Raw genomic sequence first — 17,480 nt, forward strand, 5'->3', positions numbered from 1 at the left:
TTAAAATTGTTCCTTTTTATAGTTGTTACAGCTCAGTATCATCAACAGTAATATACAGTATCAGTACAGAACAGTATCATTAACAGTAATATATCAGTACAGATCAGTATCATTAACAGTATTATATCAATACAGATCAGTATCATTAACAGTAATATCTCAGTACACTGCCAACCATTTGCAGAGGATACCTGGTGTTAAACGCTATACCACAAGCTACAAATCACTGTTCACACACAGACACACACAGACACTATAAATCAACAGTGTATTGATCAGTCCAGCAGCACTCAGCTAACAGATTCATTATTGATCTCCTTCCAGACCCATCAGATTCCACTGAGCAGATTGAGTAGTTTGAGATACACACACACACACACACACACACACACACACACACACACACACACACACACACACACACACACACACACACAGAGAGAAACACACACACACACACACACAGAAACACACAGAAACACACACACGCACACAAACACACACACACACAGAAACACACACACACAAACACACACACACACAGAAAACACACACACACACAGAAACACACACACACACACACACACACACAGAAACACACACACACAAACACACACACACACACACCAACTGTTTAGTCCTGAAAAATATAGGAACATTTTACAAAGATCCCATATATGTTGTTGTTTAATTCCTGCGTGTATGTTGGGCAGCAGATGTTGCATATTCTCTCCGTTCCAATGTCCACTCTGACAGTACATTTACAGTAAAGATACACTTGATACAAACGTACAGTACATTTACAGTAGAGATACACTTGATACACTCTGACAGTACATTTACAGTAAAGATACACTCTGACAGTACATTTACAGTAGAGATACACTTGATACAAACTTACAGTACATTTACAGTAAAGGTACACTTGACACACTCTGACAGTACATTTACAGTAAAGATACACTTGATACAAACTTACAGTACATTTACAGTAAAGATACACTTGATACACTCTGACAGTACATTTACAGTAGAGATACACTCTGACAGTACATTTACAGTAGAGATACACTTGATACACTCTGACAGTACATTTACAGTAAAGATACACTTGATACACTCTGACAGTACATTTACAGTAAAGATACACTTGATACACTCTGACAGTACATTTACAGTAAAGATACACTTGATACAAACTTACAGTACATTTACAGTAAAGATACACTTGATACAAACTTACTTTACAGTAAAGATACACTTGATACAAATGTACAGTAAATTTACAGTAGAGATACACTTGATACAAACTTACAGTACATTTACAGTAGAGATACACTTGATACAAACGTACAGTACATTTACAGTAGAGATACACTTGATACAAACTTACAGTAAATTTACAGTAGAGATACACTTGATACAAACGTACAGTACATTTACAGTAAAGATACACTTGATACAAACGTACAGTACATTTACAGTAAAGATACACTTGATACAAACTTACAGTAAATTTACAGTAGAGATACACTTGATACAAACGTACAGTACATTTACAGTAGAGATACACTTGATACAAACATACAGTACATTTACAGTAGAGATACACTTGATACAAACTTACAGTAAATTTACAGTAGAGATACACTTGATAAAAACATACAGTACAAAGCTTTACAGAGATCAGATTCAGAGAATCAAAAATGACATCACCCCGCCTTGTCGATCCTCTTTATTTGGGAAACTGAACGAGAACATCTGAACTTTGTCGTTAAGTTGTATATAGAGTTACAGTAAAGTGGTTAAGTTAACAACGTTAAATTAGTGTAACTTAACAGTACTAAACACAGTAGCATCCATATAATTACATATAGAACCCTGTATTATAATATATCTCTATGGTAACATCACAGACAGATCCCTGTATTATAATATATCTCTATGGTAACATCACAGACAGATCCCTGTATTATAATATATCTCTATGGTAACATCACAGACAGATCCCTGTATTATAATACATCTCTATGGTAACATCACAGACAGATCCCTGTATTATAATACATCTCTATGGTAACATCACAGACAGATCCCTGTATTATAATACATCTCTATGGTAACATCACAGACAGATCCCTGTATTATAATATATCTCTATGGTAACATCACAGACAGATCCCTGTATTATAATATATCTCTATGGTAACATCACAGACAGATCCCTGTATTATAATACATCTCTATGGTAACATCACAGACAGATCCCTGTATTATAATACATCTCTATGGTAACATCGCAGACAGATCCCTGTATTATAATATATCTCTATGGTAACATCACAGACAGATCCCTGTATTATAATACATCTCTATGGTAACATCACAGACAGATCCTGTATTATAATACATCTCTATGGTAACATCGCAGACAGATCCCTGTATTATAATATATCTCTATGGTAACATCACAGACAGATCCCTGTATTATAATACATCTCTATGGTAACATCACAGACAGATCCCTGTATTATAATATATCTCTATGGTAACATCACAGACAGATCCCTGTATTATAATACATCTCTATGGTAACATCACAGACAGATCCCTGTATTAAAATATATCTCTATGGTAACATCGCAGACAGGAAGAGGTAAGCACAAGGGTCATGAACCTTGAATACCTTCATCACATCATTACCTGTCAATCATTAACACCATGGCACTAGACTGGATTTATGCATACTAAATCGACCCCTAGCTCCATTAGCATATAGTCAAATCAACCCCTAGCCCCTAGTCCATTAGCATATAGTCAAATCAACGCCTATCCATTAGCATATAGTCAAATCAACCCCTAGCCCCATTAGCATATAGTCAAATCAACCCCTAGGCCATTAGCATATAGTCAAATCAACCCCTAGCCCCATTAGCATATAGTCAAATCAACCCCTAGCCCATTAGTATATGGTCAAATCAACCCCTAGCCCCTAGACCATTAGCATATAGTCAAATCAACCCCTAACCCCTTGTCCATTAGCATATAGTCAAATCAACCCCTAGCTCATTAGTATATGGTCAAATCAACCCCTAGCCCCATTAGTATATGGTCAAATCAACCCCTAGCCCCATTAGTATATGGTCAAATCAACCCCTAACCCCTAGCCCCATTAGTATATGGTCAAATCAACCCCTAGCCCCTAGCCCCATTAGTATATGGTCAAATCAGCTCCTAGCCCCATTAGTATATAGTCAAATCAACCCCTAGCCCCATCAGTATATAGTCAAATCAACCCCTAGCCTCTAGCTCATTAGCATATGGTCAAATCAACCCCTAGCTCATTAGCATAGAGTCAAATCAACCCCTAGCTCCATTAGCATATAGTCAAATCAACCCCTAGCCCCTAGCCCATTAGCATATAGTAAAATCAACCCCTAGCCCCATTAGCATATAGTAAAATCAACCCCTAGCCCATTAGTATATGGTCAAATCAACCCCTAGCCCCTAGACCATTAGCATATAGTCAAATCAACCCCTAACCCCTTGTCCATTAGCATATAGTCAAATCAACCCCTAGCTCATTAGTATATGGTCAAATCAACCCCTAGCCCCATTAGTATATGGTCAAATCAACGCCTAGCCATTAGCATATGGTCAAATCAACGCCTAGCCATTAGCATATGGTCAAATCAACCCCTAGCCCATTAGTATATGGTCAAATCAACCCCTAGCCCCATTAGTATATGGTCAAATCAACCCCTAACCCCTAGCCCATTAGCATATGGTCAAATCAACCCCTAGCCCCTAGCCCCATTAGTATATGGTCAAATCAGCTCCTAGCCCCATTAGTATATAGTCAAATCAACCCCTAGCCCCATTAGTATATAGTCAAATCAACCCCTAGCCTCTAGCTCATTAGCATATGGTCAAATCAACCCCTAGCTCATTAGTATATAGTCAAATCAACCCCTAGCCTCATTAGCATATGGTCAAATAACCCCTAGCCCCATTAGTATATGGTCAAATCAACCCCTAGCCCCATTAGTATATGGTCAAATAACCCCTAGCCCCATTAGTATATGGTCAAATCAACCCCTAGCCCCATTAGTATATGGTCAAATCAGCTCCTAGCCCCATTAGTATATAGTCAAATCAACCCCTAGCCCCATTAGTATATAGTCAAATCAACCCCTAGCCTCTAGCTCATTAGCATATGGTCAAATCAACCCCTAGCTCATTAGTATATAGTCAAATCAACCCCTAGCCTCATTAGCATATGGTCAAATCAACCCCTAGCCCCTAGCCCCATTAGTATATGGTCAAATAACCCCTAGCCCCATTAGTATATGGTCAAATCAACCCCTAGCCCCATTAGTATATGGTCAAATAACCCCTAGCCCCATTAGTATATGGTCAAATCAACCCCTAGCCCCATTAGTATATGGTCAAATCAGCTCCTAGCCCCATTAGTATATAGTCAAATCAACCCCTAGCCCCATTAGTATATAGTCAAATCAACCCCTAGCCTCTAGCTCATTAGCATATGGTCAAATCAACCCCTAGCTCATTAGTATATAGTCAAATCAACCCCTAGCCTCATTAGCATATGGTCAAATCAACCCCTAGCCCCTAGCCCCATTAGTATATGGTCAAATAACCCCTAGCCCCATTAGTATATGGTCAAATCAACCCCTAGCCCCATTAGTATATGGTCAAATAACCCCTAGCCCCATTAGCATATAGTCAAATCAACCCCTAGCCCCATTAGCATATGGTCAAATCAATCCCTAGCCCCATTAGTATATGGTCAAATCAACCCCTAGCCCCATTAGTATATGGTCAAATAACCCCTAGCCCCATTAGTATATGGTCAAATCAATCCCTAGCCCCATTAGTATATGGTCAAATCAATCCCTAGCCCCATTAGCATATAGTCAAATCAACCCCTAGCCCCTAGCCCCATTAGTATATGGTCAAATCAACCCCTAGCCCCATTAGTATATGGTCAAATAACCCCTAACCCCATTAGTATATGGTCAAATCAATCCCTAGCCCCATTAGTATATGGTCAAATCAATCCCTAGCCCCATTAGTATATGGTCAAATCAACCCCTAGCCCCTAGCCCCATTAGCATATGGTCAAATCAACCCTTAGCCCCATTAGCATAGGGTCAAATCAACCCCTAGCCACATTGGCATATGGTCAAATAACCCCTAGCCCCCAGCTCATTAGCATATGGTCAAATAACCCCTAGCCCCATTAGTATATGGTCAAATCAACCCCTAGCCCCATTAGCATATGGTCAAATCAACCCCTAGCTCCATTAGCATAGGGTCAAATCAACCCCTAGCCACATTGGCATATGGTCAAATAACCCCTAGCCCCTAGCTCATTAGCATATGGTCAAATCAACCCCTAGCCCCATTAGTATATGGTCAAATCAACCCCTAGCCCCATTAGTACAGGGTCAAATCAACCCCTAGCCTCTAGCTCATTAGCATATGGTCAAATTAGCCCCATTAGTATATGGTCAAATCAGCCCCTAGCTTATTAGCATATGGTCAAATCAACCCCTAGCCCCTATGGTCAAATCAACCCCTAGCCCCATTAGCATATGGTCAAATCAACCCCTAGCCCCATTAGCATATGGTCAAATCAACCCCTAGCCCCTAGCCCCATTAGTATATGGTCAAATCAACCCCTAGCCCCATTAGTATATGGTCAAATCAACCCCTAGCCCCATTAGTATATGGTCAAATCAACCCCTAGCCCCTAGCCCATTAGTATATGGTCAAATCAAGCCCTAGCCCATTAGCATATGGTCAAATCAACCCCTAGCCCCTAGCCCCATTAGCATATGGTCAAATAAACCCCTAGCCCCTAGCCCCATTAGTATATGGTTGCAATTAGATGGTTCTTTTCTGTGATGTCCTCTGCTATCTATATTAAGTGCCGACTCCAGGTTTGAACAGTTCAAGGCTCTAGAGTATTCAAAGAACAACCTGACCATGGTCCTGTACTGCCCATGAAAAACACACTGTATACTGGATAACACAGTACTGTACTGCCCATGAAAAACACACTGTATACTGGATAACACAGTGCTGTACTGCCCATGCAAAACACACTGTATACTGGATAACACAGTGCTGTACTGCCCATGAAAAACACACTGTATACTGGATAACACAGTACTGTACTGCCCATGCAAAACACACTGTATACTGGATAACACAGTACTGTACTGCCCATGAAAAACACACTGTATACTGGATAACACAGTACTGTACTGCCCATGAAAAACACACTGTATACTGGATAACACAGTGCTGTACTGCCCATGAAAAACACACTGTATACTGGATAACACAGTACTGTACTGCCCATGCAAAACACACTGTATACTGGATAACACAGTACTGTACTGCTCATGAAAAACACACTGTATACTGGATAACACAGTACTGTACTGCACATGCAAAACACACTGTATACTGGATAACACAGTACTGTACTGCCCATGAAAAACACACTGTATACTGGATAACACAGTGCTGTACTGCCCATGAAAAACACACTGTATACTGGATGTGCAACTTACAGCTCCACACCCCACCTACCCCCAGCCCTTCACTCCTTTGTATATTTGTTTTTCTCATGATTTAGTATGTTTGTGGAGACAAACTGTGATTACCGTTTGTTGTGGTCGCTTAGTCAATAGGTGCAGTTAAAAATCTTGTACAAAAATACATATCTGGTGCACTATATTTTCGCAAAAGTGGATCACAGTAATAAAATTTGATGTGAAAACATGATTTCTCTGTCTGTTGCGTTTCGAGATGGAATAAGTTTGCATATTGTGTTGTAGAGTGAGTGTTGCCTTCTTATCCCAGGCAGTACAGGCAATACACAATACACAAACAAAGAAATACAGTATCTCACATATTTACATTTTTACATTTTACATTTTAGTCATTTAGCAGACGCTCTTATCCAGAGCGACTTACAGTAGTGAATGCATACATTTCATACAATTTCATACATATTCTAAAAAAAAAATTCTGGAACTGGTACTACATTTAAACATGCACACAATAACAGAATTTGACAAATTACTCAATATCAGGCTCAGTATAAACAAAAAGTCATTTAATACAAAAAAATATATATTTACACCGATAAAAAAAGGGTATACTATTCTATAAACTTAATGGAATTCTTCTAAGACAAAAAAAAAACTCTACAAGAAATGCTTTTCACGAGCATCCTCCTCATATCTAGCCTCCCTCAGGCGGGGATATGGAAATAAGGCTAAAATATTCTCTCATATTAAAGGGGACAAACAACATTAAAAACATGATTCCTACACGCCTACAAGACACTGTCCCTCAAACACTGAACATTGAGAAATATATCTGTATATAATCCGTCATAAACGAACTGTAACATCACTAATGTCCTATAGCTCGGCGTGTCACCATCTTCCCTCCTCCGTAGTCCAGCACCAGTAGCCTCTCAACGGTTTAAAACATCCAGGAGATTGTCCTCACTGCTGCAGGTCTACTGTTGCCAGGTGACCGTTTCCATGCAGGGACATTATGTAACCAGGATATGCACGGTGATGTAATACCAAGGGGGAGGAGTCAGAGGGTTCTTCCTCTAGCATGTTTATTGACCCGATGAAGATGGATAGAGGAGGACATCATGGGAGGAAACAAGGGGAAGGTTCCAGAAGAGAACAGGAAAGACAACACAGCGTAGTAAGGACCCAAAGAGTGAGGGACATGAAAATAATGAGAGAGAGAGAGGAAAGAGTGAGGGACATGAAAATAATGAGAGAGAGGGAGGAAAGAGTGAGGGACATGAAAATAATGAGAGAGAGAGAGGAAAGAGTGAGGGACATGAAAATAATGAGGGGATAGATAGAAATACGGGGGGAGAGAGAGAGAGAGAGGAAAGAGTGAGTCAAGTAATTACATTTTCATTAAATTCCCCCAAATTCAATATCCAAACAACTTCAAATGTACAAAGCCAAATAAAAATCTGAACAGACTGGAGGGCTATCTTATCGGACACATATAGTAAGTGACTGAGAAGCCTCACCTATATATATATATATATAAAACACAGAATGGGGACCAGCCAGTCTATGCAGACAGCAGAAACCCAGTCACTGTAGAGGGGAGACAAGAAACACAAGGGTTGTTAAAGTCTGAAGGGACAGATGTCTGTTCTTTACCATTAAGTAACCAACATTAGACAAGAGGGTTGTTACAGTCTGAAGGTGTCACAACATCGACGGAAGGCGGCGCCCCTCCTCGCCCGGGCGGCGCTCGGCGGTCGTCGCCAGGCCTACTAGCTGCCACCGATCCTCTGTTATTTTCTGTTGGTCAGGTCTAGTTTAGTTTGAACCTGTTCAGTATTAGTTCATTAGTGGGGGAAGGTATTTAGTCGTTCTGTGTAGGTTGTGCTGTGTGGGTGATTATTTGTTGCCAGGTGTTTTTTTACCTCTGCCTGTGGGTTTTGGTGCAGCATGTTTGTGGGCTGCGTCCCTAAGCTGCGTGCGGGCTGTTTTTTTGGGCATTTGTTTTGCCTTGCCCTGCCTTACCTGTTTTCTTGGCAACGTGTGGATAATTATTAAAGTGATGTGTGTTCACGGACTTGTGTCTCCTGCGCCTGACTTCGAGCCTCCTGCTTCCTTGTGCACACTGACAGAAGGGACAGATGTCTGTTCTTTATCATTAGTAACCAACATTAGATAATGCGTAGCCTAGGCTACTACGCGAGTGAAGAGCAAAATAATTCATTACTCGGCTATGTAACATGCTAGAAAAATGTTCTGATCAGTTTGGTGGACAAAGCTCCACGGTGAATGAAGGAAGTTTCTGATGAATGTCGTCCTCAGTTTTCTCCTATCACAGTCATTAAACACTGAAACTGTTTTAAAGTCACCATTGGCCTCTTAGTGAAATCCCTGAGCAGTTTCCTTCCTCTCCCGCAACTGAGTTAGGAAGGACGCCTGTATCTCTGTAGTGACTAGGTGTAGTGATACCATCATCCAAAGTGTAATTAATAACTTCACCATGCTCAAAGATATTAAATGGATGCGTTTTTTTATTTTTACCCATCTACCAATAGGTGCCCTTCTTTGTGAGACTTTAGAAAACCTCCTTGGTCTTTGTGGTTGAATCTGTGAATTTGAAATTCACTGCTCGACTGAGAGACCTTACAGATAACTGTATGTTTGGGGGTCATTCAAAAATCTTGTTAAACACTATTATTGCACGCAGAGTTCATGCAACATAATGTTCGGCAAATTTTTACTCCTGAACTTATTTAGGCTTGCCAATACTTACTGACTCAAGACATTTCAGCTTTTCATTTCAATTAATTTGTAAAAATGTCTTAAAGCATAAATCCACTTTGACGTTATGTGGTATTGTGTTTAGGCCAGTGACACAACATGTCAATGTAATCCATTTTAAATTCAGGCTGTAACACAACAACAAACTGTGGATAAAGTTAAGGGGTGTGAATACTTTCTGAAGGCTCTGTGTGCTATTATCACCATCTCTGAAATGTGATGTGTTTGACTACAAATGCGATCCTCACCGTCCTTGCTATCGGGACATATGAGTAGAATTTTTTAATTTTACATTTTTATTTTATTTCACCTTTATTTAACCAGGTAGGCCAGTTGAGAACAAGTTCTCATTTACAATTGCAACCTGGCCAAGATAAAGCAAAGCAGTGCGACACAAACAACAACACAGAGTTACACATGGAGTAAACAAGCGTGCAGTCAATAACAATAACAGAATAACAGGATATGTTACACAAGGCATTATGGATATTGTAGTATATTGTGCTATTCTCACCATCCTTGGTGTCCTCTGGAAGCAGAGCGTCCTGTCGGTTGCCCAGTACAAAGGCCAGAGTGGCCAGGATGGCAGCATCCAGGACCCCCAACAAGGCCAGGACAAAGGCCCAGTGCACAGAGCAGTTTCCAGAGGAGAAACTGGTCACCCCATCACCACACAGGTCCCGCATGTCCGCACAATCCCACGAGTCAGGGAACAGCACGCAGGCGAGAGCCAGGCAGAACCCTTAGAGAGGACGAAAAACACAGTGTAGTCAGGGCCGGGCTAGAGCCAGGCAGAACCCTTAGAGAGGACGAAAACACAGTGTAGTCAGGATCCAGGCTAGAGACAGGCAGAACCCTTAGAGAGGACGAAAAACACAGTGTAGTCAGGATCCAGGCTAGAGACAGGCAGAACCCTTAGAGAGGACGAAAAACACAGTGTAGTCAGGATCCAGGCTAGAGACCAGGCTAAATAGAATAGAACTTTATTATCCATTTCCAGAAAGGAAATATGTATTTAAAATTGCCATATAATAATTACACACCATAATACAACACATGGTAGTCAAAAATCTGGATTTTGTTCAGCTGTTTAAAGGGCGAATCTCAAGGTCAATCTCAAGGTCAATCTCAAGGTCAATGTCTCTATAGAGATATAATGTTGTGTACCTGCAGTAAGCTGCAACCAAGCGCAGATTTTGTAGACGGTGGCGGCGTTGCAGAATCTGAAGAGGGAGAGGCAGCCCACGCTGCTCCAGACCATGGTCAGGGACATGCAAACCAGCACAGCAGGAGACTGGAAGGCTGGGAGAGGGGTCAGAGTGCTCAGGGAGCCACGACACTCTGGGACCGGCCAGTCAGACTCCACACACACCTACAAACACAGTGGCAAACATCAGGGTTGGGTGGTGTGTGGGGGGGGGGGTTGATGCCGTTTTCAGTAAAAAAAAAAATTGCTACTGTAACACTTTAGTTAAAGTATGCTTTATTACCTGTTAAACGCAGCGATAAGAGTCTTAAAGGGATAGCACGGCATTTACAGTTAAAAGCAGACGTATGAGTCTTAAAGGGATAGCGCGACATTTACAGTTAAAAGCAGTTATGTGTCTTAAAGGGATAGTGCAACATTTTGACAATTAAGCTCTTTTTCTACCTACCCTGAGTCAGATTAACTCATGGATACCATTTTGATGTCTCTGCCAGCAGTTTGAAGGAAGTTTAAGGAAGTCTCCGCATCCATTGCTAACTAGCGTTAGCGTAATGACTGGGAGTCTACAAGAACTTTCCCTTTAATGTCTTATTATAGGGCTTTTAATACTGTATGTCTCTATGTAAGACACTTTCAACTGATTAAAACAAAAATGGCTTGTTGTTTTGTCAGGACCATAGTCAAGTTGAACTCACTTCCTCAGTTGAGGACTTAAAACCTTTTTAAATAAGACACACCTACCTCGAACAGTCCCAGGGTGCCTGTCTTTGGTGCGGGGCCTCTTTCCCTGGTAGTATGTGCACTTCACACACACACACACACACCCACACACACACACACACACACACACACACACACACACACACACACACACACACACACACACACACAACCTACCTCGAACAGTCCCAGGGTGCCAGTCTTTGGCACGGGGCCCCCTCCCTGGTAGTGAACCTCTCTGGTGCCCACCCAGGAGGGCTGTATTAGGATGACAACCTCGATGATGGCGAAGCAGAGGGTACACACAGCCCAGAGGACGCCCACCGCCCGGGCGCTACGGATAAACTCTGTCTGGTAGAGACGAGCTACCTCAGCGGTGTGGGGGGTCATCGCCATAAGTACTGAGGGGGAAACGGGATGGTTGAGAAGTGGGGGGGGGGGGGGTTATTACTGTTGTTTATCAACAACAGTAATAACAACAACAAAAATAGGAACAACAGTAATAACAACAACAACAATATCAACAACAACAACAACAATATCAACAACAGTAATAACAACAACAACAATATCAACAACAACAATATCAACAACAGTAATAACAACAACAACAATAGCAACAACAACAATATCAACAACAGTAATAACAACAACAATATCAACAACAGTAATAACAACAACAACAATAGCAACAACAACAATATCAACAACAGTAATAACAACAACAACAACAACAACAACAACAATATCAACAACAGTAATAACAACAACAACAATAGCAACAATAACAATATCAACAATATGTCAGGGAAATTTAAATTAGTTCATTCCATAGTATCCATATACCTTTGGCAGCGATTACAGGCTTTCTGGGTAAGTCTCTAAGAGCCGTGAGTCTTTCTGGGTAAGTCTCTAAGAGTTTTCCACATCTGGATTGTGCAACATTTGCCCATTATTATTTTCAAAATTCTTAAATCTCTGTCAAATTGGTTGTTGATCATCGCTAGACAACCATTTTCAGGTCTTGCCATAGTTTTCAAGCCGATAAAAAGTCAAAACATTCACTGTCTTCTTGGTAAGCAACTCCAGTGTAGATTTGGCCTTGTGTTTTAGGTTATTGTCCTGCTGAAAGGTGAATTCATCTCCCAGTGTCTGGTGGGAAGCGGACTGAACCAGGTTTTACTCTAGGATTTTGCCTGTGTTTAGCTCCATTCCATTTCATTTTTATCCTGAAAAACTCCCCAGTCCTTAGCGATTACAAGAATACCCATAACATGATGCAGCCACCACTATGCTTGAAAATATAGAGTGGTACTCAGTAATGTGTTGTAATGGATTTGCCCCAAACATAACACTTTGTATTCTGGACAAAAAGTGAATTGCTTTGCCACATTTTTTTGCAGTATTACTTTAGTGCCTTGTTACAAACAGGATGCATGTTTTGGAATATTTTTATTTTGCACAGGCTTCCTTCTTTTGTCAATTAGGTTAGTATTGTGGATTAACTATAATGTTGTTGATCCATTCTCAGTTTTCTCCTATCACAGCCATTCAACAAAACAAATCTCTGAAGCTGGAGACTCTTACCTCCCTCACTAGCTTTAAGTACCAGCTGTCAGAGCAGCTCACAGATCACTGCACCTGTACATAGCTCATCTGTAAATAGCCCATCCAATCTACCCCATCTCCATACTGTATTTATTTATTTATCTTGCTCCTTTGCACCCCAGTATCTCAACTTGCACATTCATCTTCTGCACATCCTACCATTCCAGTGTTTAATTGCTATATTGTAATTATTTTGCCACCATGGCCTATTTATTGCCTTACCTCTCTTATCCTACCTCATTTGCACATGCTGTATATAGATTTTTCTACTGTATTATTGATTGTATATTTGTTTATTCCATGTGTAACTCTGTGTTGTTGTATGTGTTGAACTGCTTTGCTTTATCTTGGCCAGGTCGCAGATGTAAATGAGAACTTGTTCTCAACTAGCCTACCTGGTTAAATAAAGGTGAAATAAAATTAAAATAAAAAACAGCCATTCAACTCCATAACTGTTTTAAAGTCACCATAGGCCTCATGGTGAAATCCCTGAGTGGTTTCCTTCCTCTCCGGCAACTAAGTTAGGAAGGATGCCTGTATCTTTGTAGTGACTGTGTGTATTGATACACCATCCAAAGTGTAATGAATAACTTCACCATGCTCAATTCAATGTCTGCTTTTTCTTTATTTTCATCTACCAATAGGTGCACTTTGAGAGGCATTGGAAAATCTCCTTTTGTGGTTGAATCTGTGTTTGAAATTCACTGCTCGACTGATGGACCTTACAGATAATTGTATGTGTGGGGTACAGACATGAGGTAGTCATAACAAAATTATATCAAACACTGTTATTGAACACAGAGTGAGTCCATGCAACTTATTATGTGACTTGTTAACCTGTTTAGGATAGGGGGCAGTATTTTCACGGCCGGATAAAAAACGTACCCGATTTAATCTGGTTATTACTCCTGCCCAGAAACTAGAATATGCATATAATTGTTTGATTTGGATAGAAAACACCCTAAAGTTTCTAAAACTGTTTGAATGGTGTCTGTGAGTATAACAGAACTCATATGGCAGGCAAAAACCTGAGAAGATTCTGTACAGGAAGTGCCCTCTCTGACCATTTCTTGGCCTTCTATAGCCTCTTTATCGAAAACAGAGGATCTCTGCTGTAATGTGACATTTTCTAAGGCTCCCATAGGCTCTCAGAAGGCGCCTGAACGGGGAATGATGACTCTGCAGTCCCAGGGCGAAAAACAGTAGGGGATTTGGAAAGTGGTCGATCTGAGAACAATGACACGGGTGCGACTGTGCATGTGAAGAGTCCATTTTACATTTTCAGTGTTTGAACGAAAACAAGGTCTCCCGGTCGGAATATTATCGCTATTTTACGAGAAAAATTGCATAAAAATTGATTTTAAACAGCGTTTGACATGCTTCGAAGTACGGTAATGGAATATTTTGAATTTTTTTTGTCACGATACGCACCGGCGCGTCACCCTTCGGATAGTGTCTTGAACGCAAGAACAAACGCAGCTATTTGGATATAACTATGGATTATTTGGAACCAAAACAACATTGGGTGTTGAAGTAGAAGTCCTGGGAGTGCATTCTGACGAAGAACAGCAAAGGTAATCCAATTTTTCTTATAGTAAATCTGAGTTTGGTGAGTGCCAAACTTGGTGGGTGTCAAAATAGCTAGCCATGATGGCCGGGCTATCTACTCAGAATATTGCAAAATGTGCTTTCACCGAAAAGCTATTTTAAAATCGGACACCGCGATTGCATAAAGGAGTTCTGTATCTATAATTCTTAAAATAATTGTTATGTTTTTTGTGAACGTTTATCGTGAGTAATTTAGTAAATTCAACGGAAGTTTTCGGTGGGTATGCTAGTTCTCAACGTCACATGCTAATGTAAAAAGCTGGTTTTTGATATAAATATGAACTTGATTGAACAAAACATGCATGTATTGTATAACATAATGTCCTATGAGTGTCATCTGATGAAGATCATCAAATGTTAGTGCTGCATTTAGCTGTGGTTTTGGTTTTTGTGACATTATATGCTAGCTTGAAAAATGGGTGTGTGATTATTTCTGGCTGGGTACTCTCCTGACATAATCTAATGTTTCGCTTTCGTTGTAAAGCCTTTTTGAAATCGGACAGTGTGGTTAGATAAAGGAGAGTCTTGTCTTTAAAATGGTGTAAAATAGTCATATGTTTGAAAAATGGAAGTTTTGGGATTTTTGAGGAGTTTGTAATTCGCGCCACGCCCTATCATTGGATATTGGTGAGGCGTTCCGCTAGCGGAACATCTAGAGGTAAGTTAAGCACGTTTTTTTTACTTATTTAGACTTATTTACTTTATTATGTTCCCCTAACCCTACCACCCCTAATTAGAGTAAACTAACGGACACCAATACTTAGGCTTCTACTTCCTGTTTATACAGTGCATTCTGAAAGTATTCAGACCCCTTGACTTTTTCCATATTTTGTTACAGCCTTATTCTAAAATGTATTACAAAAACTGTTTCTAAATCAATCTACACACGATACCCCATAATGACATCACAAAACCCCATAATGACATCACAATACCCCATAATGACATCACAATACCCCATAATGACATCACGATACCCCATAATGACATCACAATACCCCATAGTGACAAAGCAAAAACATGTTTTTTAGAAATGTTTACAAAAATTTACTCAAAAAATAAAAACATTTAACATCACATTTACAGTACACACTATATACATTTTACAGACAATGTGTTTTCCAATATTTATCTTTTGTTTGTTTTTAATCCCATCCTTCAGCTACCATCAACCTCTCCCATCTATCTCTGAAGACCATCCAGTTTGATATCTATTTGTCATATATTTTTTAACTGTGCTGTTTTACAAAAGTTTGAACCTATATGCATTTTACAGGCACAGTATATTTTACATTAGTTTTTTTGTTTCTTGTTGTTATTAGTCCCACCCTTCAGGTCCATTCAACCCCTCCCATCTATCTCTTAACAACATCCATATTGGATTTCTATTTGCCATATATAGTTTCTACAGATTGTAAATTAAAGATAAACATTTTTGCTGCAATTATTATTATATTATTGATCAATTGATAATGACTTTTCAAATCACCAAGCAGTGTTATCTGCAGAGTTAACTCCAGGTAAATGTTGCCATAACAAAGGAGTTGAGTACTTATTGACAAGACATTTCAGTTTTTAATTCATTTGTAAACATTTCGAAAAAAAACATAATTCCACTTTGACATTATGGGGTATTGTGTGTAGACCAGTGACACAAAAAAAAATCTAAATCGAAGCAATTTTAAATTCAAGATCTAACAACAAAATGTGGAAAAAGTGAAAGGGTCTGAATACTTTCCGGAGGTTCTGTATGTATCTGATATATATATATATGTATATATAACAATGTACAGAGAGAGACAGACATACAGTACAGAGACAGACAGACAGTACTTAAATCATAGAGACAGACAGACATTACAGAGACAGACAGACACTACAGAGACAGACAGACAGTACTTAAATCATAGAGACAGACAGACACTACAGAGACAGACAGACAGTACTTAAATCATAGAGACAGACAGACACTACAGAGACAGACAGACAGTACTTAAATCACAGAGACAGACATACAGTACAGAGACAGACACACAGTAATGAATCATAAAGAGAGAGACAGACAGACAGTAATGAATCATAAAGAGAGAGACAGACAGATAGACCACAGTGGTGTATGAAGGGTACCGCACAAATATACACTGAGGATTTATGAACGCATAATCTCATACTCAAACAATTACTTCTATCTAACGGAAAGAAAATATTAAAAGCATCTATCAATGGTTTGAAGAAAAAAAACTATGCAACGCTAAACAATATCACAGCATGAATGCAAAGCAAAACATATGTAAGAGTCTATAGATGGTTCTTCACCTTTCTGCTGCTAGCAGCAGACTGCTGTGGTTCTGTCCCCTTAATGTAGATTGACCAACCAGAAATCAGAACAGACGATTTAGATTAGAAATACCGACACGATCCGGTCCCGAACGAACGAGGGAGTGATGGAGAAATAGACCATTTCAAAAGAGACTCTCTGTTTCTCTCCGTGGAATGATGGAGGCTGGATGAACAACAACATGTACAGGCCCAAACCATCAGCATCAGCAGGGAGAGATTCTCTCCGTCACAAACGGAAAGAGGAGAGCAGGGAGGGGGTTAGGGGGCGGGGGAGGGGGGAGGGGGAGAGGGGGGTTAGATACCGACAGGAAAGGAGGGAGAGCAAGAGAGGCTGAGAGAGGCAGGACAGGATGGAGGGTTGGGGAGGGAGGGAGGGAGGGAGGGAGGGAGGGAGGGAGGGAGGGAGGGAGGGAGGGAGGGAGGGAGGGAGGGAGGAGAGGCATTGAGAGCGTGTCGCAGTGGCTCTGTTGGGGGATGGGTTTCCTCTATTACAGAATGCTGCAGCAATGAGCACTGAAGCAGAATGACAACAGAGAGACAGAGGAGAGGCAGAGAGACAGACAGAGGAGAGAGACAAAGGAGAGGCAGAGAGACAGACAGAGGAGAGAGACAGAGGAGAGGCAGAGAGA

The 17,480-nt window shown here is 40.3% G+C and overlaps 1 protein-coding gene across 2 annotated transcripts; it reads right to left on the bottom strand.

Annotated features, from left to right (window-relative positions):
- Positions 1-7,063: 7,063 nt before the first annotated feature.
- Positions 7,064-17,085, bottom strand: lhfpl4b (LHFPL tetraspan subfamily member 4b). Of its 2 annotated transcripts, XM_029718330.1 has the most exons (6): positions 16,828-17,082; positions 11,473-11,696; positions 10,536-10,740; positions 9,883-10,110; positions 8,108-8,177; positions 7,064-7,663 (listed from the first exon to the last, which is right to left on the bottom strand). In XM_029718330.1, the coding sequence occupies exons 2-5, from the start codon at positions 11,689-11,691 to the stop codon at positions 8,152-8,154; spliced, it is 678 nt and encodes a 225-aa protein (XP_029574190.1). In that variant the 5' UTR covers positions 11,692-11,696; positions 16,828-17,082; the 3' UTR covers positions 7,064-7,663; positions 8,108-8,151. The 2 variants fall into 2 exon arrangements, with proteins under 2 accessions (XP_029574190.1, XP_029574189.1); XM_029718329.1 differs by lacking the exons at positions 7,064-7,663; positions 8,108-8,177 and having other exon boundaries at positions 9,716-10,110; positions 16,828-17,085.
- Positions 17,086-17,480: the final 395 nt, after the last annotated feature.

This window comes from Salmo trutta, chromosome 28 (genome assembly GCF_901001165.1).
Source record: "Salmo trutta chromosome 28, fSalTru1.1, whole genome shotgun sequence".
Taxonomy (NCBI): Eukaryota; Metazoa; Chordata; class Actinopteri; order Salmoniformes; family Salmonidae; genus Salmo; species Salmo trutta.